The sequence below is a fragment of the Accipiter gentilis genome, unplaced genomic scaffold (genome assembly GCF_929443795.1).
Source record: "Accipiter gentilis unplaced genomic scaffold, bAccGen1.1, whole genome shotgun sequence".
NCBI classification, from domain to species: Eukaryota; Metazoa; Chordata; class Aves; order Accipitriformes; family Accipitridae; genus Astur; species Astur gentilis.
The window spans coordinates 1103407-1131360 of record NW_026060956.1 but is presented as its reverse complement, the minus strand read 5'-3'; the positions used below and the strand labels follow the sequence as shown (position 1 = coordinate 1131360).

At 54.7% G+C, this 27954-nt stretch overlaps 1 protein-coding gene across 1 annotated transcript; it reads left to right on the top strand.

Annotated features, from left to right (window-relative positions):
* The first annotated feature begins 3963 nt into the window (after positions 1 to 3963).
* On the top strand, positions 3964 to 26906 carry LOC126037211 (adenylate cyclase type 10-like). Its single transcript, XM_049797476.1, is given in 26 exon segments — positions 3964 to 4018; positions 8943 to 9058; positions 9060 to 9222; positions 9530 to 9634; positions 10766 to 10804; positions 11443 to 11586; positions 12314 to 12519; positions 12957 to 13050; positions 13368 to 13456; positions 14038 to 14229; positions 14344 to 14465; positions 15094 to 15170; positions 15480 to 15669; positions 16582 to 16634; positions 18076 to 18229; positions 18948 to 19140; positions 19668 to 19754; positions 20221 to 20504; positions 21129 to 21265; positions 22162 to 22278; positions 23335 to 23589; positions 24276 to 24614; positions 25414 to 25628; positions 26011 to 26118; positions 26276 to 26454; positions 26729 to 26906. Coding segments are annotated over 26 exon segments (3891 nt in total).
* Positions 26907 to 27954: the final 1048 nt, after the last annotated feature.

The following is a 27954-nucleotide window of genomic DNA, read 5'->3' as shown; positions in this document are numbered from 1 at the left end:
CTGCCTCTTCAGGTGTTGTCTTTCAAGGTATGTGTTGCCTTTTCACGTTTTAATTGCTCTGATGTCCTCTTGTTTGAAGGACTGAACTGTTGCTGATCAAGCATTTTGGTGGCAAAAAGGTCTCTGCTGACAGGATCCCTTCACTTGTGAATTGTGCTTAGGTACTTGGTGACCCTTCCCATTTCCTGCCTCCCTTTCTTCAGTCAATTCTTGTTGCTAGATCCTACACTTGTGATAGTGCCTTGTCTCTTTGTAGATGCTTAATACCTTTTGTTCCCCTTTTTATTTAAAAGTAAGAAGTTTAAAAATAAACCCACCCCCCACCCCCTTCTACCTGTTCATCACAGTAATGGAAAAAAGGATTCCAGCTGAACATTGGGCCTGAAGCCAGATGCTCTTTAGGCTGTATTCTTAAGATAACGAGCCACTCTTCTATCCCTGAGATGATGGCGGTTGAGCTTGGTTTATTCCCATTGCTTTCCTCTGCTTCTGTTTACTGGTATTTTAAGAGAGTGTTGAAAAAAACCCTACCCTGTGTATGTTACCGTGAGATGCTGTCTGAGGGAGAATTTTTGGCAGCATCTGTGGTATGGAATTAAACAGCAGCAGTGAGTGTTCCCGTGAACTGGACCTTGATCATCTGTAGTGCTAAATCGTTTGGAGGTTTACAGGTACAGGTTTGGCCCATGTCAGCTGAAAAGCTCAACAACTTCCTTGGCACCACTCACGAGTGGGAGTGGGCCAGGGGATTTCCCAGTGGGCATTCTGGACGCAGCTGTTGCGCATCCAAATTTTGCATAAAAAAAATGCAACCAAGTGGCCAAGGGTAATTGTGCCAGTTGGCCTCCATTTCAGGGAATGGTCCTGGGCACGTGAAAGGAAATTGGAAAACGTGAGTGCATGCTTAATGAGACCTGGGGAAAGTTACTTACCTTTGGTGTCTCATCATTACTGAAGCTGGTGTCTCAGCAATACTGCAGGGATAACGCTTCCCTGTTCTCCCGCTGTGGCAGTTGAGCGGGACATTTGGGCCACTGACTGTCTCCCTCTCTCTAGATGACACGCTGTTGAATTGGGCCCCTGCACTGCTTCCAAGGCACTCCTCCAAACCCAGACAATTAGTCTTTATGGTGATGAAGTCCAGCCACTGTTCTGAGTGGAAAAGCCACTCCGTGAGTGATGCAGTGCCGGTGTTCATTGCTTTCACTTCTTGTTGTCGTTTTCTGAGCTCCTGAGGTGCAGGAAGGCTGGAGGCGAGAAGCTGTCAGCACCAAATTGTTGGAGAAAATACATTTCTATCTCCATTTTACTTTCCTCAATTATATATTGTATTGGCAGGGCAAGAAGTAGGCAGGCAGCTTGCCTGGCCAGTGCCTGCGTGCTTCTGGTACAGAAGATCAAGTGCTTCATGCTTCAGAGCTGTCAGGCTGGCACTTTTCACCACTAAATGCAGCTCTAAATTAAAGCTAAATGAAAAGGGAGATTTTGCTTCAGAGCTTGATCATGTCATTCTGTTCCATACTTTTACGTGTTCAGTGGCTAGGGAAAGGAACCACTGTCTTGGTAGGAGCATCCATTGAGTTATAACCATGGGTGATATTAGAGCATCTTTGTGCATATTTATGCATGAGATCATTACAGTTGCTGTTTTAAAGGTATCCATCTCTGTAGCACCTAAACGCTTTGCCAGTAAAACTGTAGATCCACGCAATGGGGTGAGAAGCAGACAAATCCAATTCAATCCTTCAGACAGCTTTGAAAGCCTCTCCCAGGGGGTACAGCAATGGTTCTTTGTGATTCTCTTGAACTGCCTTTTATGCACTAGTCTGCAGTCTCACGTCTTTCACCGAACTGTGAAATACAATATAGTGTTAAGTTTTTGTTGCTAATCCTCTTTTGACATACCAGTGGGCAAATAAAAGCCCTTCAAAAAAGCCTCAGCCTGTTCTATTGATCCTGGGAAAGACTCACCTTGTGAAAAACTATTCAAGATCACTATTTCACAGATCACCCATTTCCATGTCTCCTGCGAAGGCAGGTACTGTTCCTTGTACAGGTGTGCTGGCACTCATCTGCATGTTCTTAGGTCCCAGGAGTCTTTCTGTACGCTGGATCAGAAATTTAGCATGTTGAAGTTTGATACTGAAACTGAAGAGTCAGGTGATACAAACATAATTGTTTTCCTGACAGATCTCCTCAAGCACATCACAGCCTGGAGTCCCGGGAGCTGTAAAACAAACCGAGGAGTCTGCATTGTTTCAGTTTGCTGAGGTGTAATGGCTGAAATATGGTGGGGGAGGATGGGGGGGAAGCAAGGCACCAGTAAGAGTTGTCACTGAATGGCTAAGCACCCTGTCTGATAAGGGATTCCCATCAGCAGATGTTTACCTTCATGGCAGCATTATGTGCAGAAAATCAGGGGGGACAGGGGGCAGTGACTGGATGAGATGTTGGCCAGTTCGACCAGCTGTAGCATTCGCAAAGGACACTGGGCTTGTGAACATTACCTGGCCTTCCATACCAAAGGCCCACGGCAGATGTTTTTTTCCAAATGGCCTTCTAATTTGAATCCAGGAAAACAACCAATAAAAGGCATTCTGAAATGACACTATGCACTGCCTGTGGAAGAGGCTGCAGCAGTGCAAAATGGCAACTGCCCTAGAGGCAGGGATCCTGTGTGTCCTGGTTTCAGCTGGGACAGAGTTAACTGTCTTCCTAGTAGCTGGTACGGTGCTGTTTTTTGAGTTCCGTATGCGAAGACTGTTGGTAACACTGAGGTTTTCAGTTGTTGCTACGTAGTCTTTAGTCTGAAGTCAAGGATTTTTCAGCTTCTCATGCCCAGCTGGAGGGGCACAAGAAGTTGGCACAGGACAGAGCCAGGGCAGCTGACCCAAACTGGCCAACGGAGTATTCCATACCGTGCGACGCCATATCTAGTATAGAAACTGGGGGGAGTGTGGGCAGGGGATCGCTGCTCGGGGACTAGCTGGGTGTCAACCGGCGGGTGGTGAGCAATTGCACTGCGCATCATTTGTACGTTCCAGTGCTTTTATTATTGCTGTTGTCCTTTTATTAGTGTTACCATTATCATCACTAGTTTCTTCTTTTCTGTTCTATTAAACCGTTCTTATCTCAACCCACGAGTTTTACTTCTTTTCCCGATTTTCTCCCCCATCCCACTGGATGTGGGGGGGAGTGAGTGAGCGGCTGTGTGGTTCTTAGTTGCTGGCAGGGGTTAAACCACAACACTGTGAAAAAGAAACTTGCAGGTCAAAGGAAGCTTATCCCAACAGCTGCAAGGATAGGTAGCAGCATTGTTAGGTGGTGACTTCTAAAGCTTATAAATTACCCTTAAGTGTGTAAGTTCTCCTCCTTTCCCAGTGTGTTGAAAATGTGGAGTTCTTAAAGATTGCTTGGAATAATTTCTTCTCCCCTGTGTTTAGTGTGCCTCTAGGAATTGGTTTTCCACACCTATACTCTTCTTCCCCATTTGGGGGAGTCTGGTACTGCTTATAGAACCAGTTAGGCTAAATGGATCTTCAGGGTGTGTCTGAGAAGACTGGGAGTGGAGCGGGTGCTAGCATGGAGGAGCGTAACGAGATGAGGAGATACCCAGTTTGTCATTCCACATACTTGCAGGGGTTTGACTCCATACAACATGCTTCCTTCTGTTAAATGTTAAGCTAATTGTGTCCTGTGTGTTTTTAGCTTGGCTAGGATGGGCCTTTATGTATTTCTGGGGAGGTTCGGTGAAGAAAAAAACGATTTCCTGGTTCAGGTGCTATAAAATACCTGCATGCATTACTGCATTTAGTAAGCTAAATTATGGTAAGCAAGTTGCAGTAGGCCGCTGTCAGCAATGTACAGTACTACAAAGGAAAAGAGGGAGGGAGGGAGACAAACTAGTTATTTAGCCAGTAGGCAAGTAGACCTGTGAAGCAATGTGGAGTGTGCTGTGGTCTGATGTGCCTGGAGGCTTTTGGCAGCCATCCCAGCTCGGTTCTGGTTCTGGCTGTGTGTTCTTCAGACATTCCCTTCCTCTTTGCCGCCTTTGCGGCAGGGTGAGTAGGAGTGCCTCTTTGTGAAGACAGCGATCCCGCTGAGTAGATCTGTCATTTAAAATGGACACCTTTACTCCCGGAGTACAAGTCTCCTGTCACTCAGAAAGAGCTTGTTATATGTAGAGGTAGCATGGGATTCTTTCTTCCTTACAGCCTTGGCTAGCCTGTCATTTGTTTGTCTGTCCCAAGGGCTACAGTCATCAATTAAAGCTGTTGAGGATATGGCTAATGAGGCCTGCCCAGTGGCTTGCCACAACGGGTGATGAAAATCTCAGGAGAAAGAATTGTTGGGTCCTGCTGGCGCCCAGGCAAGTGCACTGGTCTTCCAAGATGATGTGACATCCTCGTAAGAAGTTGTTTGGGTGTTTTGTTTTCATTTTGGAGTGTTGCAAGTTATGCTCTTGGCTTTCTCATTCTGCTCTGATCTTGTAGATACTTGGTCCTTCTTTTGTCCTTCTCATTTGTACCTTTATGGAAAGCCCTTATAGAGGCCAGTGATTTCTGAGCAGTGGGCTGCGTTCCTTAGCGCGGTGGCTGTTTGCAAGCTGTCTGCTCCCACGGGCTGGTTGCTGTCGACCTCCTTGCCACGCAAGGGAAACGGAGCAGATGGGAGCCCTTGCTCTCTTGGTCTTACTGGATGTGTGTTTGGCAAGCGCAAACAGATGATGACGACTGCTTCGTTGAGAAGAAACAAGAGTACCTCTTGGATTTACTTGGCTAAACTCTCATCCGTTATTAAACAAAGAAAATGCTTCTGGAGAGTGGAAGCAATAAAATTGCTTGTTTAACCACCTTAAAACCACAATGAAGCCAAAACCCCCAAACTGTTCACTTTCATCTGCTTTTCCGAGGTTTTTCTCTAAGTGATTTAATCAAAAAAATAATCAGATGCAGCGTGCAGCAAGGTAGAACTTCCCTTGCTAATCCAACAGGTTATTAGCATTTAAGAAAAATGCATGCTTGAGAGTGGTTTTGCTGTGTTCTCACATACTCTCTTTGAGCAGGCAACAGGCAACCCTTTCTATTTATTTCTGTGCTGAATAGAAGGTTTGAACCCAAACCTTTTGGTCAGAATGCCTTGAAGTTGGGAGTGTGAGGGCTAGTCAGTATCTTCTCTTCCAACCTGCCCTGAGGTGAAGCTGTACTCTTCCCAGGTAAAGCCATTACGTAAAGTAGATGAATACCTTTGATGTTTGCCTATATGCTGGAATTACAAAATGTCTGTGTTGAAGTGAAATGCCTGTTCTGGGGTGGGATGTGGGGGGGGAAGTGGCAAAGTACCGTGGCACATGCTTCTAAGGCAAACTAGAATGCAATATAGTAGATAAAATGCTGACCTGCATTGTAGAAAGAGGTAGTGACTTGATCCTAATGATCTCCAAGTTAAACCTTGACATAAGAAGGGGCTCTTTGTGGTTGTGCTTCTGCAGGTTCTGATGATTCGGACTGAAACTAGCAGATGATGTTAAGACAGGGTATGAGATCTGTAATCTCCTTGGCAGCTGATTGATCAGCTGTCCTCTTAGTTTGGACATTTGGCCAGCAACTTTGGCAGTATGAATCAGAAGTTTATATCTCTCACAGTTTGTTTTTTTGACTGTGAAGAGTTTTGGTGGGTTTTTTTCTGAAGGGAAATGTTGGCTGCCTCTCTTTCTGTTAGTACTGCATGGATCTTGCTTGAATTTTGTTAGGAGCTGCCATTCTCTTGTTAAACTAAATTCTTTACTCTTTCCTCACATTTTGCATCAGGAGGCAAGATGTGCCTGCATGTTCTCAGGTTATCCTTCAATGTGTGGGTGTTTTTCTGTCTCTTTTCAGCCCTTCATATTGCACTGAAACAATCATTAAGAGCTGAGAATGCATTACGGTAGAAAAAGTTCCTGCAAAGTGCCATGTACAAGATCACTTAACTCCAGTGGGGTCCTGAGCTGTCTCAAAGCAAAACTAGGATTTTGAATTATTCTAGTTCGATATTAAAAAATATTATTAATGCATATTCAAGTATTATTCACCACATTTTTAGTAGCTTGTGGTAAAATGCATTTTCTGTATTTGGGGATATTTTGTAATGAATCTGTGTGTAAGATTGGCTTATTGCGCACCGGGTACCGACCCCCGCTTGTGGCACAACACATCTGCAAGTACAGTACTGACCCAGATATGAAACATCGAGGGTGCCAGTTAATCCCAGGTGCCACATACGCTGCACCTTCTTCCATCGCCTCCTCTCCATGAATTGTTTTCCAGTCTCTCCCACCTCATCCCAGCTCAGATACCTGCACCCTGGCTCAGGGCTGGCCACCCTCGGGGCAGCAGCAGGAGCTGCTCTGGGGCAGCTTTGGGCATCTCTGAAGCTGAGGCGTGGCTGCCCTTTTGCTTCTGCAGATGCAGTTATCTGCTACCCGCTTCATGATCAAAACCGTTCCTTCGTTGTGGCACGTGGTCTGGACAGGTGCCACGTCCCTATTAGTCTGGGAGGACTTCAGGGAAACAAGGAAGTTGCAGCATGCACCCAGGTAGCAGGACAGTGGAAAGGAGCCCTGACAAGGTTTTTCTGCTGTTTCAGAGCTGAACTCAGACATTTGTGTGCATCCCAGCACCAAAGTCTGCTTTTTTTCCTCCCAGCTGCACAGCTTTTTGCCAGCAAAAGGGAGTCGGCCCGAGCTGGTCTGTGGGATAACTTGGCTCCTTCCATTTTGCGTTGCGTGCCTACACTTTTCCCTTCTTCCACCAATGTCTTCCTTTCAACCCCCTTCCCCCCAAGTTCCATCCTCTTTCAAAGGTGATTCTGATTTCAGTTTGTAGACAGATCACGGAGCAGGTAGACACAGGATGTAAGGATGAACTGGTCCATACCTTCAGAGCTGTAGGCTGAGCTGTTTTACCTTTACAGGCTAGACAGATATGGGCTATGGGTAGAGTTTCTGTTTGCTCATTAGTACTCCTTTTGGGGCCCTGTGACAGTAAGTTTGTCTGCCGGCAGATCCGCAGCAGTTAAAACTGACACTGAAAGAGTTTCAGTGATGGATGCTGTTCTGTGTGTTTCATTTTGGGTACCCGTTTCATTGAGCTAGAATTACTCCTTTGCAGTTAGGTGACGGGGATCTTCTTGCACTGGTCTTTTCTTTCTGGAGCGCATCCTGATATCCTTTGTCATCCAGAGCTTTCCCCTCTGCTGCCAAGAAGAGTGATGGTCGTGATGAGGACTACATCCTGTGAGTAACGATTTTTTCAAGTCTGATTATGAAGGTGCCAAGCGTCGTTTTGAGGGTCCAAAGGCTTCATTTCAGGCCCAAAGCCTCATTTTTAGCTTCCAACGCCTCTTTCTTAGGGACGAAATCCTCCTTCTCATGGACCATAGGCTCATTTTTAGGATTCGGTCTGCAGTTTTGAGGGCCCAAAGCCTCATTTTGAGCATCCAGAGACCCATTTTTAGGGTGCAAAGCCTTAGGTTTTGGTACCAAAGCATCATGTGAGGGCCCCAAACCTAATTTCAGGGTTCAGAGCCTCATTTTCATTTCTAAAGCACCATTTCTAGGGCCCAAAGCCCCACTCTTAAGGCCTTGACCCTCCTTCAGAGAGTCCAAACCCGCCTTTCACAGCTCTAAGCCTCAAATGTAGTGCCCAAAGCCCTGTATTTGGCATCAGAGCTTCATTTCGGGGGGCCATAGAAGAACCAATAGGTTCACCTTGTTGTCAGGGTCCAAAGCGTATTCGTAGCATCTCCCCCATTCTTTGCAGTGACAAAGGCTGCTTTTGAGGGCTGAAATCCTCATTTGGAGGGTCCAAACCTGTCTTTCATTACCCACGGCCTTTTTTGAAGAAGCCACAGTTTCATTTTTAGGATCCTGTGGTGGTGTTTATGTCACTGCCGATAGGGCAGGCCCAGGAACCTGGCTTGTGCAGATGCTTGTGATGTCACTTGTGGCCCAGTTCCTCTGCCGGAGAGGGCAGAGGCTGAACGGCCTCAGGAGAAACAGGCGAGAGATGGGCCGGGGGCAGCTGGGGCAAGGGAGGGAGCAGGGGCAGGACCAGGGGCAGGACCAGGGGTGCTACGTGCACAGGAACAGCTATCTCATTTTTATAGAGCAGCATCATGCTTAGGATCCAGCCAGTTGCTTTGAGGCTCCAAGCTGCATCCTGAGTTTCCAAGCCCTCATTTTTATGCTCCAAACCCCTCTTTTAGGGCCCAAAGCTTCTGTTTTAGAGTCCAAAACTTCAATTCTAGGCTCGGAAACCTCCTTTTTATGGTCCAAAGCCTCATTTTTAGGGTCCAAGCCTCATTCATCAGTTCCAAGCCCCACTCTTCAGGTGCAAAGACTCTTTTTGAGGGCCCAGAGCATCATTCTGAAGGCTCACAGTCTGATTTGGAAGGGCCAGAGCCTCCGCTGTAGAGGCCCAAGCCTTATTTACAGCGTGCAAAGGCTCATTTTCAGGCCCCAACCCTCAGTTTTTAGCTTCCAAAGTCTCCTTTTTAGGATCCAGTCTGCAGTCTGGAGGGTTCAAATGCTCATTTGGAGGGCCCAAAGCCTCATTTTAGGGGCCAAGCTCCTCGTTTAGGGTGTGAAGCCTCATTTGGAGCCTCCAAAGACCCATTCTTAGGGTGCAAGGCCTTAGTTAGGTAGCTGCAAATTCAGCGACGGGTCGCTGCACGAGCCTCCCTTCGGCACTGTCCTCCAAGAAGTGGGGTGGCGCTGGCTGCCTCCGAGTCATTGGCTCAGCGTCAAGGAGGGAGACTGGGTCACGGCAGCAGCTGCTCAGCAGGCGATGACATACAGACGATGTCGCTGTTAGCTGATTGTGTTGCTTGAGGACAGGTGATGGGTAAGCGATGACCTACGGAGGAGGTCACTGCCAGGTGATTGTGACCACCACCGTGAGGGCAGAGGGCCAGTCCCGCACAGAGGCCCCGGGCTCACTGTGCAACTCGCACTGTGTGGTGAGGTCCTCGTCCTCCCAGCTGGGCACGGCCATCTTCTCCTGAGGTACCCCGTGTGCCACAGGGCGCTGATGATGGCTTCTGCCTGGGAGAGGAACCGTTACCACTCACAGCTGGAGAAAGCAGCAGCTTTTCTCCCCAGTCTCATTGCTGAGGACTGCCTCAAGATTATCAGTCCCGTTCAGGCTGTCCAAGGAGTGCTGCTCTTTGCGGATATTTCAGGTGGGGTGAGCAGGGAGGAGCAACCACGGACACGAGCCTTTTTGGGACACGCTAGGCCCTTTGGAGCCCTGCCCTGGCTCCCCAGACAGAGGAGAGAGCCATCTTGTCACTGCTGAGGTGTTCTGCTGGGATGCCCAAAGAGAGGGGGACGGGTTATGTTGGGCGGTCAACCACTGCCACCACCAGCACTGAGCCAGCACGTGGGAAGGTGTGACCTACAGGTTGTCGGGCCAGGCAGCATGGAACTGGCTGCCAGGTCCTTCGTCCCACGTGGGCATTTCCTGACTTCTGGGTGTCCCTGTTACAGGTTTCACTGCTTTGACAGAGAAGTTCATCCAGAGGGCCGGCCCAGACAGAGGCACTGATGAGCTGGCGCAAACCCTCAATTCCTGCCTGTGTGACATTTTGGAGGGTAAGAGCCGTGCTGCGGGACTGTCTGGCATCGGGCCGTGAGACTGCTCATGGAGGGTGGGGGTAGACATGCTGGGCAGCCTGGTCCTGCCTCCTTGCAAGGGCTGGGGCTTTCTGTGGCCTGCAGGAACAGCAAGAGCAGCCAGGGCCTCCTGGTGAGTCAAGACGGCCGCAGGTCCCTTCTGCTCCCCGCTGTGGCTGAGCAGGCACCCGCTTTCTCAGCAGCTTCCTCTGTGCTTCTGGCATGAACACCCGGCTCAGTGATGCATTAGTGCCCAGAGCAGGCTGGGGGCATCCAGCAAGTGCCAGCGCACAAGTGACCCGAGGATGCTGGCGCTGATATATATATGTGTGTCTGTGTGTGTCTGTGACACCCTCACGGGCGCCTTTTCACCCGGGACTTCTTGACCCTTCTAAGCTGACCGTGAGCACATTTGTGGCCACCTCTTTGGCAGCCCCTGCAGAGCAAAGCAAGAGAGTCCTCAAAGATGGTGAAGGGTCTGGAGCATCTCTGCTATGAGGAAAGGCTGAGAGAGCTGGGACTGTTTAGCCTAGAGAAGAGGAGGCTTGGGGGGTGATGTTAGTAATGTGTCTAAAACCCGAAGGGAGGGTGCAACGAGGACAGAGCCAGGCTCTTTCCAGTGCTGCCCAGTGTCAGGAGCAGCGGCCACGCCCCAGGCACGTACTGACCCACAGGACGTTCCCTCTGTACGTCAAGAAAGGCTTTTTGACTGTGAGGGTGGCCGAGCGCTGGCACAGGTTGCCCAGGCAGCTTGTGGAGTCTCCCTCCTTGGAGCTATTAAAAAACGATGTAGCCACCGTCCTGGGCAGCTGGCTCTGTGCAGCCCTGCTTGAGCAGCAGGGTTGGACCAGATGGACCCCAGAGGTCCCTTCCAGCCTCCACCTTTCTGAGATCTGGTGGCAGCTCGCAGGCCTGCCTCCGTGCCTGCTGTGCACGTAGCAGGGCTGTGGCCCCTGTGAGCCCGGGAGGCAGGCCAGAGCGGTGCTTTCCTGGGCTGTGGCCCACGGTGCACCCTCACCTGGGTGCTCCTCTCGGGGTAGAGGGGCTTGCTCTGTGGCTTCTGGAAGAAGGTGTCCCCATGACTCTTCCTTTCCTTCTCTCTGTCCGCAGAGGTGCTGACTTTTGGAGGAGACATCTTTAAGTTTGCTGGTATGTACTTAGGACGACGATGCCCACGTGTGCTGACCTGCAGCATTTAACTGTTGTGGCGGCCATTTGCTGTGCTCTCCTTCTCAAGAGGCTCTGTGCAGCACCTTGAGCCAGCTTCCTGGCCACTCACGCACCCCCCGTTCTCCAGGCTTCTCTTTCTCCCGGGGCCTGCCTGCCTCCGGTTTGGCTTTGGCAAGGGCTGTGGCCTCCCTCATTCTGCCCCTGCTGGCAGGACCCTGGGCTGGGGGTGGGGGGGCAAGGAAGCACTGAGAGGAGGAGACCCCCGAGAAAGCGCAGCCAAAGGTGTGTGTCGGGGTGGTGGTGAGGGGCGGGGAGGCCCTGGTGATGGCGGAGCTCGGGCTGCCAGGCTGCGAGGGGAGGAGGAGGCCCTGGTGTGCTGCAGCTGCAGAGGAGCGCTCGGGGCAGGGGGTGCCAGCGCTGCCGGCTGTCGGCCGCTGTGGCTGGCCCGGGAGAGGAGAGGTGTGCCGGTGCCCAGGGTTTGGCCCTCCAGGACGATGCCCTCCCACAGGCCCATCTTCCTCAGCGCGTCGGCCGGTTTCTGCTGTCCCTGCCACTGAGCGCAGGTCGGGGAGAGTCAGGTCTCAGCAGAGCCTTTCCCTTTCCCTCACTTTCCCCAGGGGATGCTGTGCTGGTGCTGTGGAGAGCACCACCCCGGGAGCTGGCTAAGACCATCAGCCTGGTGCTGCAATGTAGCCGGCAGATCCAGAGGAAGTATGGGAATCGTGACACGCACGTGGGTCAGAAGATCCAGCTGAAGATAGGTACGGGCGCTGTGGCACGGGGTGCTTCTCGCTGGCAGGGAATGGGGGGATCCGTCCTGGGGCTAGTGCCAAAGGAAAGCACCTCCTGCGAGCATTTAAGGGGCCAGCTGTAGTCTGGGCGGGGATGGGAGACCAGGCCGGCTGGGTTTGCGTGCATTTGCAGATGCAGAGGAAGCTTAAAGGCAAAGCGGGCGTCAGATCAAGTATTAGGGTCCTCGACTGTCTGATTTAGCACAAATGTCTGTGGGAGGTAGTTATCTTTCCATTTTTTTCAGGTGGGGGCAGCTTTGCATCCTTTGCCCTGCTGGATTCTCCCCTGCCTCTCACAAAGAGCAAAGGGGAGCTGCTTTGCACATGGCTCTGGGAAGGGCTTTGGCAGGCTGTCGTGTGTGTTGTCAAGCAGACAGCTACAACCTGCCTGCACGTTAGTAGAGCAGGCAGTGGTCAAGCCCGCCTGGTTTGCTGGGCTTCTGGGCAGGCTGCTGGGCTTCTGGGCAGGCTGCTGGCTAAGACACCCGGCACTCTCAACACACTGTCTATTTCTAGACACCCGTTTCAGGGACCTGTGTCAGTATGCCCCTGAGTAGGATGGAGGATGCCTCGTCTTCCATAACGCCAGTCTCCCCACTGGGCTTCAGATTAGGTTCTGAACAGCTGAGATGCTGGGGGCTGTAGAGCTCAAAATCTTCCCTGTGTCAGTGCCGCTTCTCCCTCTCTCTCTCACCAGGGATCTCTGCAGGGCCCATGGACCTCCTGGTAGTCGGAGACAGGAGGCGGCAGTACTTCTTGATCTGTGGCGAGGCCCTGGATGAAGTTTGTGAGGCCGAAGAGCTTGCGAATGCAGGTGAAATAATCCTCTCAGCCACCTCCTGGGAGCTGTGTGAGCAGCAGCGGCTCAGGACCAGGCGCCTTACAGGCAAAAGCGCTGTGAAGGTAGGTGGGTGGCATGGCCTGTAGAGCCATTTTGAGGACCCAGACCTGGACGTGAAGGAGGGAGGTGTCAGAAGGCTGAGGAGCTGGGTGTGGAGAGAGTTGGAGCTGTGGAAGTGGGTGGGCAGCTGAAGCTCTTGTCCTTCCCTCTCAGGGGTAACGGTGGTCTGGGCTTGCTTGGTTTGAGGGGTCGGGAGGCACTGGGAGGGTTTTGGCCCCACCAGCAATGTCCTCTGTGGGTCATGGCGCTGTTGTTGACAGCTGGGCGATGCTTGGGTGATGCCTGCCCAGCTCCGGTGCTTCTGAGGAAGCACTGCTGTCCCATCCAGCCAGGTGGGCTTGTTCTCCCCTTTTCTGGGCAGTGACGGTGGAGGGCAGGCTTTGTCCCCTGGGACTCCTGGGGAGGCCGGTGGCAGTGCCTTCACGCCGTGTGTCTCCAGGTTACAGGCATGGATCCGATGTCTTGGTCAGAACGCCAAGACGCTTTACGCAAGCTTGTACGACACCCAAGGAGCCAGCGCTTGGAAGGGGAAGGTGAGTGCCAACTTCACCTTGTTCGCGGCTTGCCTGGAAAGGTGGGGCCTGGCTGCTTCAGGGGCCAGAGAGGAACCACCTGCGCCCTCTTCCTCCTTTCGGCTAGCACTCATGCTTTTGGCCCTCGCGTGCATCAGCTGGGGCAGTGGCTGCTGCTGCCTTCTCCCTCCAGGGGACAGCACTGCCGTGAGCATCTGGAGGTGGCAACATGAGCAAACACAGAAGACTCTTTCTCCCCCGTTTCCCGTGCCAGCCTCTGCTTTCCAACACCTCGTAGTCTTGTCCTCCCTGCGACCACCTGCTCTTTCTCTCCTCAGGTGCCATGAGACCTGCTCTTCTCCTGCCCGGTGGCGCTAATGCGTACGACATGCTTAGCAAGTACATGTCAGGAGCTGCTCTCGGGAAGGTACGTCCAGGCCACCGCTGCTGGGGTGCAGGCCACCACTGCATTTTTGGAGGGCAGAGGAAGTGGTGCATTGCAGAGATGGAGTTCTCACGAGAACAGACAAAGAGAAGAAAACGCACCCTGAGAAGACAACGCGGGGAAACTGAGCCAGGGGGCACTGGTGCTGCACCATTGCGTGTGTTGTCCTCAGAGAGATACGGGTGGTGGGAGGCAGACTTCTGTCTGCCTGTCTTTTCTGTGGGTATGGCTCTGGGTGCGCTGCGGTCGTGGCGGAGGGATAAAGGAGAGGTTGCACTGAAGTCCCCAGAGCATCCCTGCGGGTCGCCCCTCATGTCCATACCCGTCCCAGGATGGGGTGGTACCGGAGCACCTTTCTCTCCTTTGTCATTTGCGTTAATGATTCGGTACCTGCCTGCCACAGGCTGGGCAGCCTGCCCGCCATTTGCACGGAGAGGAGGATTTAGCCCTTCCTCGGGGAGTACCTGCTATTGCCAGTATGCCTGCTCTCCCTCGGTATCTGGTATGGGGAGTAAGCCCCCGGGAGAGCAGGCGGGTGAAGCCATCATGCTCTTGTCTTCCAGCTTGATGACAGAGTGCCGCTGGACCTCTTCTCTGAGCTACGGCCAGTCACCAGCCTCTTTGTCCAACTGCAGTTGACTGCAGGAATCAGCACAGTGGACATCCGCACCCTCATCCACGATGCCAGCAGGATGATGCTAGAAATCCTCTGTCCTCACAAAGGCAAAATCAACAAAATCGTCCTGTTTGACAAAGTGAGTGTGTGGGAGCAATCGCTTCCCCCCACCCTGAGGGGGTGGGCGGTGAGCAAGAGGGAGAGGCTCCCTCTTAGGCATTGTAGCAAGATGTGCTGCATCCGTCCTTGGCAGGGCTGCATGTTCCTCTGTGTGTTTGGCCTCAGTGGAGAAAAGCTGCCCTACGAGAGCATTCACGCCTTGCAGAGTGCTATTCAGATCTTCAATTCCTGCTCCACGATGCTCATGGAAATAGAGTGAGTGTGTGGTGGGGGTGCATGCTGCCTGGGATGGCGCAAGGGGCCTTCCCAGAAAGAGACGTGTCTTCTAGCTTGCTCTGCCTTGTCCCTGGCAGGAAGGAGGCAGTGCCCTGAGAGGTGGCAGGCAAGCCCCGGACTTAGCCCTCGGCAGCCAGGCAGAGTCCCACCAAGCACACCCTGCTAGCCACCGTGCTGGAACGAGCCCTTGCAAGGGCAAGAGGCTCCTTGGTGCCAGAGGCAGGCCCTTCTGGGCGACTGGCCCATGAACAGGGATGGGGTCCAGCCACCTGATCTCCGGTTGCTGCCATCGCAGGCAGTGACATCGTGGGTGCCTTCTTCCCTCCCTCTTTGCTCATGAGAGGGCTGTGGCCGCCTGCAGGTTGCAGCTCAGGGAATGTGGCCTCAGGGGAAGTGTCCAAAACATCCCACATGCGCTCTACCCCCGTCCTTTGTCCCTTGCAACGTGGGTATGTTGCGCCCCTGAGCTCTCCACGTCCCCGGGACCCGCGCTGGCAGGACAGGATGGCAGGCTAGCGCCGAGGGGAGATGCGGGAAGGGATGAATCTGGGCAGGCAGGACTGCGCCTGGGGCGCTGCTGAAGCTGCACTGTTTCCCTGTGTGCCAGGGCAGTGTCTGTTGCAGTTACCAGTGGGACGGTGTTCTGCGGAGTCACCGGCCACCCTCTGAGGCATGAATACACAGGTAGGAGGCATGTGTCTGAGGCGCGGGAGGCTGGCGTGGGCCTGCTTAAGCATAGCACTCTGGGAGAGGAAGGCAGGCTGGGAGCGGGCTTTCCCAGCAGCCGGTCAGGAGCGGCCCGGGCAGTGCGGGTCCTGGCCCGTGGCAGGAGAATGGGCTCTGTGGCCGTTTGTTCCCCTGGGTTCTGCTGATCCCGCTGTGGGATTGGCCTGTGCTGGAGGTGAGGCAGCCATTGGCCTGGAAGGGCGCCACGGGGCTGGTCGCACGGGTACGTCAACGCACCCTCTCGCACGCTCTCTCTCTCTCTGGCAGTCATTGGCCAGAAGGTGAATTTGGCAGCCCGGATGATGGTGCACTACCCTGGGCTGGTGTCCTGTGATGCAGTGACCTACGCCTCCTCTCGGCTGCCCCCTTACTACTTCAAGGAGCTGCCGGAGAAAAAGATGAAAGGCCTCAGTCATCCTGGCACTGTCTATCAATATGTGGGGATCACCAAGAAGAGGTGAGTGACCTCCGAGAGGGCTGGACGAGGGGATTGTGGCATCAAGGGTGCAGCCTTGGCCAGCAAAGAGGAATTAGGCAGAGAGAGACCAAGCTGGTCTCCCTTGCCTGTGGCTGAGACGGTCAGAAGCCCTGGTGCGGGAGGCTTTTTGCCTCTCTCCCCTGCTGTCTCCTGCTGCTAAGAGAGCGGGAGTGAAGCCACAGGGTTGGGGAAGGTTTGTCTGTCTTGGCAGACACAACCTGGCCTTGCAGGCTCTGTCCAAATGGCTTTCAGCTGTGCTTGCTCCACCACATGCCCTGGTAATGCTGACCCAAGGAGGTTTTTGGGACAAGCCGCTTCCGAGCAGGAAGCTTTGGGCCAGCCTGGTTCCCATGGGGAAATGTGGACCATGGGGACACCCTTCCTCATGTCTTCCTGCTGAAACCTCAGCTTTTCCTCTGGGCCAGGATTTGACCTTCGCTTTGGATGACGGTTTGAATGTTAACATTGCCATCTCTTGGAAACTACAGGAGGAGCTGAGCCAAAGGTGCTAGGTGCTTGGCATCCCAACCCGTTCAGTGACACAAGTCCTCCTTTCCAAGACACTTGTTTCCCTTGGCCAGCGTGTGCTAGCCAACAGCACACCCTGGCTCCTTTCACATGTCTCCGGTGTCTCTCTTGGTTTGGCCTCTGGTGGTGGACTCTTGATACATTCTCCTGTCCTGCCATGGCTGTTGGGCTTCTTTATGCTTGAAGCTGTCCTCGCGTGCAGCTTGAACGTTGGGTGGGGGTGCATACAGGGGAAACATGCTGCTCGAAAGGCAAGCAGGTGCACGAGGAGCACATCCTGCCCCTCCATGCCAGGTTGCTTCTCTGTGTCCCCTGGCTTCTCACCAACTAATTGACTTGTGTTTTCTTTTCCCCTGCTTCTAGCATATTTGGCATGGGTCTTGCCAAGAAGAGGTCAGAGTACACCCCCTTACTGGGTAGGTGGAGAATGCCTTGCTCTTCTGAAGCCCAGTTTCTTCCCCTTGGTAACTTTTAGTGCCACGCTGGGATGGGAGAAGCTTTTGCCAGGGATGGTGTTGCTGCAGAGGCCCTAAGGAAGTGCGGCCTCTCTCGGCCCCTACTTGGTTGACCTCTTTGGGGTGGAAAGCAGGGTGAGGCGCCTGGTGCTGCCTTGCTGTGCTCCAGACCTGGTACGAAGGTACCTTTCAGCTACGGAGCTGCTCACGCCTGGGGGCTAAACTGATCCCGGTCTTTGGGATCAGGAAAGCGATTGCCTTCTGCCAGTCTGAGGGAGAGTTCCGGTGGTGGGTTCTCCCCCTTGTACTCCTCAGAGATCCTTTCTTGGCAGCACCTGGGCATAGACATGGCAATGTCAGGACCCACGGGGTGCCTTTAATCCCTCGGTGTCTTGCTGGAGGTTTTGGGCCCTGTTACGGGTTAACCCCGGGAGGCAGCTCAGCCCCACAGAGCCACTCGCTCCCCCCAGCGGGATGGGGAAGAGAATCGGAAGGCTAAAAGTGAGAACAGTGCTGGGCTGAGATACGCACAGCTTAATAGGTAGAGCAAAAGCTGCGCAAGCATGCAAGGCCAAATCAGGCATTCGTTCCCTGCTTCCCATGGGCAGGCAGGTGTCTAGCCATTTCCAGGAAAGCGGGGCTGCATCATGCGTAACGGTGACTTGGGAAGACAAACGCCGTAACTCCAAACGTCCCCCCTTCCTCCCTCTTTCCCCCAGCTCTTCTTGCCAAGCACCGCATCATATGGTATGGAATAGGCCTTTGGGCAGTTGGGGTCAGCTGTCGTGGCTGTGCCCCCTCCCAGCTTCTTGTGTGCCCCCAGCCTGCTCGCTGGCGGGGCGGCGTCAGAAATGGTAAAGGCCTTGACGCTGTGCAAGCACTCGCTCTTCAGCAATAACCAAAACATCGTTGTGTTATCAACGCCCATGTCTGGTCACAAATCCAAACCATAGCACCGTAGGAGCTATCGCTGAAGAAAATTCACTCTAGCCCAGCCAAAAGACACTGAGGATGCTGCCTCAGCTCCCAGGAAGTGCCCTGTGGCTCATGCTACAGCGAGGAGATGCTGCAGCGACTCGCATCATCTCTTCCACTCTTGTGCTGGATCACTGCGGGGAGTTGCATGGGGCCGGCTGAACCTCTGTGTCTGTGGGAGGGCAGAGGGTGGCGGGACGGGGAAGAAGGCATGGAAGCTGCACTGTGGGGCAGGCGGGCCCGCTGCCGCTCTGAGGAAGGCAGAGGTAAAAAAGCTGGGATGAGTGGGCAGGAAGGAGGCCTGGCTGCAGGCAGGCTGGTGGAAGTGGTGGCGGGACAGGGAACTGCGGTGGAGGGTGCCAGCCAAAGCGGCATCTCTCTGCTTTTCAGCACACCCAGCAGCTGGTTTTCTTGTTTGTCTTCACAGGTCGGGAGAAGGAGATTGACCTCTTTGGCAGCTGCTTGAAAGCCTATGAGGACTTAGGACAAAGGCACATCCTGGCGTTTGAGGGCACGATGGGCTCCGGAAAGAGCCACTTACTTACCGAACTGGCCTATTTAGGCCAGGCTGCTGGCCACAGGTACAGGTTTTTGACCTCTAGCTTTGGGATGCTGCCCCTGCCCATCACCTGGCAGCCATAGAACAGTCCGTCCCCTCTGCCGGTGCGCCTGGCCCTTGGACTGCAGCCTCCCGAGAAGGCCTCCTGGAGACGCTCCCTAGGAGCACCTGCATGCTCTGCTCCCGCCTCTACACCTCTGGGGAGTTGGAGGTGGCTTCTTGAGCCATGGCCTTTCCTCCTTCACCTCTGGGCCAGGCACAGATAGAAGGAAAGAGCCCGAGCCCAATGTTTTTGATCTGACTCCAGACGCAACAGACAGCAGGGTGGCCTGTCTCGGAAGCCCTGCTTGCCCTCTGCTCCTTCCCAGAAGGAGCACTGGGGCAGAAAAGCCTTCCTGTGGTCTGGGAGTCAGGCTGCTAAGGTCTGGAGCCCAAAGGCAAACCCACCACTTGCTCCATCCTTGCCCCTTAGCCCCGTGAGTTCCTCTGCAGGGGGGACGTAGCGAGACCTGGGCCGGCGCTGTGGAGACACAAGAGTCTGGAGCCGGCTCTCCCAGGGGCTTGGCAGCAACTGCCCCTCTGTGCCCTTTCTCGTATGAGGAGTGAAAAGCTTGGCCTCCTCTGGGAAGCACTTTGAGACGAGTGGCTGACGAGCACCCCCCCAAGGGCATCTGCACCCCTTTTGTCTTGGAAGGCTTGGGCTGTTGGGGATCTCAGTCCCCTTTGCTTTTGCACGGCAGGGTAGTTGCCATGGAACTGCTAGAGGTCAACGTGAGGCAGTCCTTCTCTGCCATCCGTACGCTGATGGCCAGGGCCCTGGGCCTCCAGGACAGTGAACCGTGCGGTGCCAGGCAGTGCACGCTGCAGACAAAGCTCCGAGGGACAATTGAAGAGAGCAGCTTTTGTCTCCTCAATGACATTTTCCTTGTCGAGGTGAGAGCAAGAGGCCTCTCTGGCCCTGGAGAAGGCCTTCTCATGAGCTTTTCTGGGTCTGATGTTGCGTGGGCGCGCTGCTGGGAGTGCCTGAGCTCGGGGGTGGGAATCATGGGGGTGGTAGCACAGGTTTCCCATTCCTGGGCCCTGGGGGGCTCCCTTTCCAGGGTGAGTTCATGTCCTGCGCTGCATCTGGCGGTGCCTGGTGCCTTGTTCAGCACCTTGGAAGTGGCATTGGAGAGAGGCTGGTGCTGGGCGAGTGGTCTGCTCCAGCCAGCCCAAGCTTCCTACAGGCAGAGAACCAGCTCTTCAGCCCACCCCCAAGCCCCAGCTCTGCCAGCGACCCTCAGCAGAGGGCCTCTGCTTTGGGCTCCAGGTGCAGCCCCCACTGTGGCTCCTTGCACCTGTGCTGGGGAGAGGTAAGGTGCTGAGGCCAGCAGAGGCAGTTTGCTCTGCGGTCTTGCTTGCTGGGTTCATGTGCCTAGCCCCGGAGCGATGCTTCTGCCTGACTCTGCTTTTCTGGCCAGTTTCCCGTTTCGGACAAGGTTCGCGAGATGCGTGGAATTGAAAGAAAAAAGGAGTTGCGCTCGACTTGGGCAAAAGTGCTGGAGAAGGTGAGCCTTTCTCCTTCCTTCCTTCCTTCCTTCCTTCCTCCTGGGTCAGAGAAGGAAAACAAGCCTGCTGGCTGCAGGCTCTGCACCACAGCAGTGTGAGTGGCTGGGAGGACCACACGCCCGGGCCATCGCCCTTCAGGGCCTGAGAAACCCCCCACCCCCACATCCACCCTCCTCCACGCAGCCCCACAAACACACCCCATAACATTCCTCCCGTCAAGTGTACCCTGGACAAGGAGCAATGGCTTCTGCATTCCCTTGCCCAAGCTGCCTCCTTCTGCAGGTCAGGTGGTGTTAGGTGTGACCTTAAAATCTCAAAGAAATTGAGTCAGTAAGCTGCTGAGCAGGGAAGCAGCTGGGGAGAGACTTCAGAGCATCCTCTCAAGAGACAGAGGCTCAGTCTCCTCCCCTGCAAGACACTTGGGATTCCACTGGATTGTCCTCAGAACATCCTGCTTTTTTTCAGACCATTGGAGGAGAATTTGGCATTTTTGTCATCGACAATGCCCATTTCATCGACCCTGCCTCCTGGAGTATCATGTCACCCGTGCTCCGAAATGTCTCCTGCTTCATGGTCATGAGCTTGGCGCCGGGCTACGCAAGGACAGAGGGCTTTTGCAAAGCTGCAGCAGACACCACAATGCCCCAGAAAATCACCTATCTTCATCTGGATGAGCTGAAACCTTCAGCTGTGGTGCAGGAGGTCTGCCAGAACCTTAGAGTGGACAGCATCTCCAGGGATCTAGCGAGGTAAGTTGGAGGCAGGGGAGCTCCTCCTGAGGGCTTGAACCTATGCAGACCACAGACGGGAATCAGCCCCCCCGGAAAGGGAGCGCAGGGCCACTAGAAGCATCACCGACTCTAGCGAGTACTCTAGGAGGTGGGTTGCTTGTTATGCCTTGTCCTGGCAGGCGTGAGCTGAGAGTGGGCCACTGCCGAGACACGGAGCGTGGGAAGTGTCAGCCCTTCGTGGCTGCACAGAGAGGAAGGGAGGAAGAGTCCCGAGCCCAAGTGTGGCTGGGCTGTGAAAAGGCCTTGGTCTAGGTGGCCAGGCTGTGGGGGAGATTCCCTGGGACAGAGGCCTGCCCTGCTGCCAGAGAGGATCTAGGCTCCTGAGGAGAGGAAAGACAGGGCTCGCTGCTCTGTGCTTTGGCCGTTGGCCGCAATTCTTTTCCCATGGACTTCAGCGAAGGCCGGAGGTTCGGGGGGGGCCAAAAGCCCAAACCAGCAGAGGACTGTCCCATTCAAAGGCGAGGTGCAGCTGTGACAAAGATGCTGGCTACCCTGTATTGCCCAAGTGACTCGCCGCCCACCTGAACCGTGTTTCACTTTACTCCTCTTGTGGTGGTCACTGCCGCGTCTGTTCCTGTCCAGGTTCCTGATCCAAAGAAGCTCGGGGATCCCGTATTACTGCAAGGAGCTGCTGGGCTGCCTTCTTTGCAACAACATGCTCTTGTTCCGCACCCGGAGGCGGGGTGAAAAAGCAGAGGACAACTGGGAGAGCCTGATCAGTAAGCACCTTTGCTGCTGACTAGCGAGTTGCTGCGGCGCATTCTCCGCAGCACAGTCTTGCCCCATCATTCCCCCGTTGATCTGGGCAGAGTCAGATCTTGCAGCAGTGCAGAACGTGGTCTGGCAGATGCGTGGGCTCCTGCGTGCCTTGCTGTTGGGACAGCCAAAGCAGGGGCTAGCGAGTTGTGGTGGCTTGGAGGGGCCTACATTCTTTGGGGGGGGCGGGGGAGGGGGGGAGGCTGGAGGTCTAAAACACAGGGGAAACAGTTCCAGAGCACATGCGGTTTTGGTGTTTCTTAGGCATTCTAATGGGCACGTAATTTACCCTAGCCCAACGCCAGCTCACTTGAGAACAAACCCCAGCTTGAGGCGAGGGACGGGCCTGGGAAACTTGAATTCAAACCCATAAATCCCCACAAGGGTGCTGGTAACGGAAGAAAACGGTGGCAATGCCACCGAGAGGGCCATGCCAGCCAGAGTGCTGTGGCCTTGGGAACAGCCAGGGCTGACGCTGCATTTTGCATGATCACTGGCAATTTCCCTGGCTGTGGAGGTAGCCCTGTGGAAGGCAGCAATGCTGCTGCTTTCTGTCGCGGGGCGTTCAGTTGCCCCCTAGGCCCTCCAGAAGCTTTGACTGAGGGGCTGTCTGGGAAAGCTGGTCTGAAGGCAGAACACCTGTCTGTTCTGGGAGGGCTATGCAAAGAAATGCTTGCAGTGGGAACCTGTTTTGCTGTGCTTAATGACCACGTTCAGCGCGTGCAGGTCTATGCGCTTGCACTGGACCATGTGAAGTGGGACTTGTCCCATCTCAGGTGAATTTTGAAACGTTTGCAAGCCGCAAGTTACTTTGCAAATTGCCTTATTCGTGTTCTCTTGCTCCACCCAGCTTCTGCAGTTGAGGCTTCACCCCTCACAGCGACCTCGAGCTCCAGCGCAGGGAATGATGGCACGGTCTGCTTCATCAGACCAGACGTGAACCCGGAGAACACGGTGCTGCCCACCACCTTGAAAGGTGAGGGACCGAGAGCCGCTCTGCCGGCTCGCGGCTGTGCTGGGGCCCCTTCGCGGGGCATTGGCTAGAGGGAGGCCGGGCATTTGTGTGCTGCAGAGTCACCCTCTCAGCTTGGGGGCTCTGCTGGGAAGGTGGCTCCAGTGCGACCAGAAACAGGCCTGGGGTTGCGGGCAGCCATTTTCCCCTCCTGGGTGTGAACCAGCTGTGAGCCTGCTGGCTGCTTTCCAGCAGCAGGCAGGAGAGAAAAGGCTATTGGTGCAACACTAGAATGGCTCCCTTTTCTCACAGAAGCAAATCCTTTGCTGGGAAAAGTCTTTGACTTGCCGCTGACTCAGCTGTGATCGGGACTTTGCCCTCGCTATTCTCTTTTTAAGCTCCCCAGCTAACGGCGCTCTCAAGGCACTTAATCCAAACCAAATCCATTGTTTTTTTCTGTGGATTGGCACGGAAATCCCCCCATACCAGGGGAGCTGGATGGGGGAGCTGTCAACGACTGTCCCTCCTCTCTAGCCATAGCCATTTGTATGAACCTTGAAGAAACGTCATGCTAAAGCATTCCTGCTATTACGTTGTTCTGTCCCATCCCCTCGCCCCCTCCCCCCTCCCCCCCCCAAAAAAAAAAAAAAAAAGAAAACCAAACAAAAGGCATAGTATTGTCTGGCCAAGTTAAGAGAGCCATTGTGGGGAGCTCTGAGTCCACCTCTGCGGTGGGGAAGGTTCTGTGTTTTCTGTGTGCGCTGTTGGGCAAAACCCTACTCCAGATCTGGTAGGGCGCATCACGGACGCATGTACCTGCTGGATCCTGCCCTCCTCACCCCAGGTGGGCGAGTGTTTGTTTGAGCGTCTCGCTCTTTCCCAGGCCTTGTGGCCTGCGATTCCAACAGGTGCGGAGCCATTTTGAAGACGCCTGCCCTGGGTTGCAATTGCCCAGCAGGTGCAGTGCCGAGGAGAAGAGGCCAAAGTCTACCCCATTTCATGTGTTGAGACTTTCCAGCCTCTCCAGCCTCGGCATGGGGAACAGGCAAGAGAGAAAGAGGTGTTGCTTCTTTTTGACAGAGATTGCGCTGGCCCAGCTGGACCGGATAAAGCCACTGAAGCAGACGGTTTTGAAGTCTGCAGCTGTCATCGGGCCAGTGTTTACCACCCAGCTGCTGTCACACATATTTCCTCATGGCATCAGGCACAAGATGAATTGGTTGTTGGACGTGCTGGTGAGCGACAACATCCTTAAGTGGCTGAAAACCACAGAGGTGCCAGAAGATGTCCGAGATCCTGCCAAGGGGCCAGGCAGCTCTCGGCAGGCAGAGAGTGGTAAGTGGTAGCAGTGAAGAGGCCAAGGGAGCTCCCAGCTGTGTCCTGGTGGGGCTCGCCAGGGCATGGGGCACTTCCCCCCTCCGCCCCAGTAATGGCTGGGTGGAGCTCAGGCAGGCATGGCGGTTCGGGATGGCTTGTTCAAAGATCTTGCAAGTCAATCTCAAAGAACGCTAGCTTTGCGCTCCCACCAGCTGTCCCAAGTGCCTCTGCTCCTCTGCCTTCAAGTGCTGCTTGTAGCGCAGGCACGGGAGGGCATGTGCCATCACCGATATCCTCTCCCAGCTGCCTGCGGCATCCGGATCAAAGATGCCCTCCAAAGTGCCCCAGGGCCTTTGAGAGGCTTTTATTCAGCTTTGATTCCCCTGTGGTGCAGCAGGGGAAGCTCAGGAGGCTGGGGACTGCCTTGCCAGGAGCGGAGAGAAAGCACTGGCCGGGGCTTGCTTTGGCTGGCGGCAACATCCCCAGCTCCTGTCTGGAGCACAGCTGAGCACTGTGTCCCCAGGGCTGTGCTAGCATCAGCAAGGCAAGGCGGGCCCTTTTGCCTCGTCCTGCAAGGCTCGGTGTGCAGCAGCGCTGGTTTGCTGCTAAGGATGCTCACCAAGGCATGACTTTCATGCCCCGGCTGGGATGGCCCTGAGCCCTGGCCCCAGCTCAGGCTGATGCAAAGGCCCTTTGCCCTGCAGGTGTGGAGAGACCCTCTCTGAGCAAGAAGACCACGGAGCGGCAGTCTGGCGTGCTGGTCTTCTGTGTCCCACTGCTGCGGGAGGCTGCCTACGAGCTGTGGCCCGAGAGACAGCGGGTCGCCTTGCACCGCAAGTGCGCCGCCTTCCTGGAGCGGCACGCGCACAAATGCAAGAGCTGCAGCCAAGGGGACTTTGTTGCCTTCCACCGCTTCACTGTCACCAGCAGCCAGGAGGGAGGGAGCAGTCAGGGCCCTGCTGAGCAGGGCGACCCTCACAGCTGGGAGGCCTTGGTGCTCGCAGGAGAACAGCTGAAGAGGGACAGGACTCACGCCCCTGAGGGTATGCTGTGCACCATGCTTCACAGCCTGGGCCCTCCAGGACCCCAGGGGGGCTGTGCTGGGGATGGGGTGGGAGGACATCTGCTAGGGACGAGCCCAGGAGGTGAGGATGGCCACTGCAGACTTTCCGCAGTGTGTCGTGGCCCTTGCAAGGATCCTTGTGATCCCCAGCCCGCTGGGAGAGGGAGAGTAGTTCTTCCCCTGGGGTATGTGAGGAGGTGTCTAACCCCCTGTTTTCTTTCCTGATGCTGCAGGTGCTCTGCAGCAGCAGCAGGCTTTCCTGGAGGAGGATTTTGGGTGAGCAGACACGGTTTTGACGATTTTGGAAGGCAGTGAGCTCAGGGTGTCCAGAGGAGACAAAGGAAGCGCCGCCATTTGGCTGCCAGTTGTGACTGCAGCTTAGGGAAGAGGCTTTCTGTGGGGTGGGAGGTGGGAGGAGATGGCCATGGAGATGAGGGAGTGCTTGAGGAAGCCTGTGGGCTCAGAGCGATCATCACACTACACTGGAGCAGCCCTTGCTTTCCAGTTCCTACAGAGTAGCACTGCAAAATCTGCAGGGGAAAACCTGCCCCGGGGACTCGGGTGGTTTGCCTGTGGGAAGGGGTGACAGAAAGCCCAGCTTGTCTTTCTCCCTACCTACAAAGCACCTGTACGGGTCATACGTGCCCATGGCCTCGTGCTCCGCTTTGAAAAAGGGCTTTTGATGCCATCTCTGTGGGGAGAAAGAGCAGTACGGGTGATGCCTGTGTATTCTTTGCTCTCTTCTTCTCCTGGGAACCGTCCTCTGACTAGTGTGGCAGGACGGTTTCTGGCAAAGAGTGAACAGACAGCTGAGCTGCCCAGCAAGACCGACAGAAAGCACAGCGGTACATGCTCATGTGAATGCAAAGCCATCGTGGAATCGGTGCTTGTGCCTTTGGCTCGCCACTACATGGCGATGGGCGATGCTGCCAGAGCCTTCTACTACCTTCTGGAGTCTGCGGCTGCCTACCTGCATGTCTCCAACAGCTACATGGTGAGTTGCCCTGCTTGCCAGCACGCACTGTGCCCAGAGGCCTGCCTGCCTGCCTGGCCGTTGCACTCGGGCATGCCTTTGCGGGACCTTGGAAGGGAAATGCTGGGGTCAGACCCTGACTTTTTCCTCTGGTTTGCCTCTTCTGCGGCAAGAGACACAAGGCACTGTGCCCTTAGCGCAAGGGGCATTAGCAGGGAGGCAGTCTGAAGGATCACTGGTGCCTGTCTGTGCCCTGAGACAGTGTGACTGTGTTTGGGCGGGCGTCACCAGGGGGAGAAACAGGCCCTCTTAAGACAGATGCCAGAGGCAATGATGAGGGAGGACAAGGCTGGCCATGGGCTCTGCACCCACGCTCACCTGCTCTCTGTGTGCTTGCGCAAAGGCCCTCATGAAGCTGAACGAAGCGGAGGTCCTGAGGAACTCGCTAGAGAAGAAAGCAGATGTGATAGCCTGCTTTGAAGAGGCCACCTTCTTCAGCCTCAAAGGGGAGGTAAGAGACGGGCAGGTCTGGAGGGATCTCCCGGGGGACGGAGCTGGATGCCTTCCGCGGTTGCAGGGGATATCCCTGGCATCTCCAGCCACTTGGAGATTCCTGCAGTCTCCTGGGCAACTAGTCCATATCAGGATGTTTCCCTTTTCCTCTGCAGGTCTGCTGGCATATGGGGCACGTGAAGCTGGCAAAGAAAATGCTCAGGGAGGCTTTGAGCCTGCTCGGAAGACAATTCCCCCGGACCTCCATTGGAGCCTTTGCCAAGTCTCAGGTGGAAAAGTTGCCGTGTGCCTCTTCTGTTGGCAGAAGAGTATCCTCCCTTCCGCAGGAGGCCCGGTAAGAAGCAGAACTGAGAAGCCAGGGGAGGAAGAGCCCATTTCCCACCTGGTCCCAGGCATCCCGGCCCAACCTGCCTAGGCTTGAGGCCACCCTGAACCTGACACATAGGCCTTAGCAGGACCGAGGCAGTAAGGAGCCACGTGCGGGTAGACCAGGGGACGGCAGAGCCCCACACTCCCTCCCTCCTTGCGCCCTGCTTTCCCCCGGCCCTGTCCCATTTAGCACTGCACAGCTAAAGCCTCTGGGCCAAGCAGTTTCTCTCGTGTGGCAGGAGGAAGAGGCTAGCCTGGCTGCTGCGGCAGAGCTGCTGTCTTTGCTTACTGGAGCACCTCTTCAGCCTGGAGGGCACTTCCAGTGGACGGACGTTCTCCCGCCTGGCAGCGCGCATGAAGGCCAACACGGACAGGGCAGTGGACTCCTATCGGGCAGCAGACTCCTGCCACAGATAGACTTACACCAGAAGGGTGGCAACGAAGTTACCTCATTAAACAGCTCCGTCATTATGACCTTTGTAGTCGGGCCTTTCTTTCTTTCTTTCTGAGGCACGGAATGGTACACTGTCTTATCATTTCTGTTGATGGCTACTGCGGCGGCTCCATCAGTGATGGCTACAGCTCTCTCGCAGGCCCTGGTGCAGGCTTCTGATGGAAGACGCTTCTGATTTGAGGTCACATTAAAACCAGAGGCCTCTAAAACCCTAGCCCTCTCTGTTGTTCTTGCTCCTCACCACCCACGTACGGTCAGCCGGTTACTGCTGCTCCCTGTCTTTCCCCCGCTAAAGGGGAGGGGTTCCCAGGGTTTAGGGGGTGTCACGTCCCAACTTCTCAGGACCATGGCTCAGGTTTGCTGATTCCCATGTCAGGATTAAGGTGAAACAACACCAGGGATCCTTTAACTCACAAAACTCAACTTCTCCTCGCTCACCACAAGAATTGGCATGCTCACCGCAAGAATTCGTATGCTCGCAACAAAAATTGGCATGAAACTATGTTGGCAAACTGTCTAACATGTGATAACCATACATCACCAAAGATACGCTACAGGCCTTGCTTATTTGGGAATCAGTTCAGGGAAGACAATGAGGAGAGCCCTCCCGTTGAGTCACGAGGTTCAGAGCAGACCCCCTTGCTTTCTAGGCTCCTTCTCCGAGAGGAGCCTAGGGGCAGCTGGATCTGCTCTTAGTCCCAGACTTGGTCAACTGTTTATGCCTAAAGTGATGAGATGTAGGCATCATGGAAAAGGAGAGGGGGCAGGAGGGAGGGGAGGGAGAGGGAGAGAGAAGGTGATTTCATCAGTCCTGGGGCCAGCACTGGTTCAGTCAGCCGAGGGGTCCAGTCAGCTGAGAGGTCTGGTTGCAGTGGGCTTGCACACCTGGGGCTTCAGTTTGTGTGTCCTTTTATCACCCTTGCCCCTCCTTTGGGTGGGCACTCAAACTCCTTATGCTAATTAGGTGGCCTTTGGGAAATAGGTCTGTGGGCTTGGGGGTTGTTTGGGGAC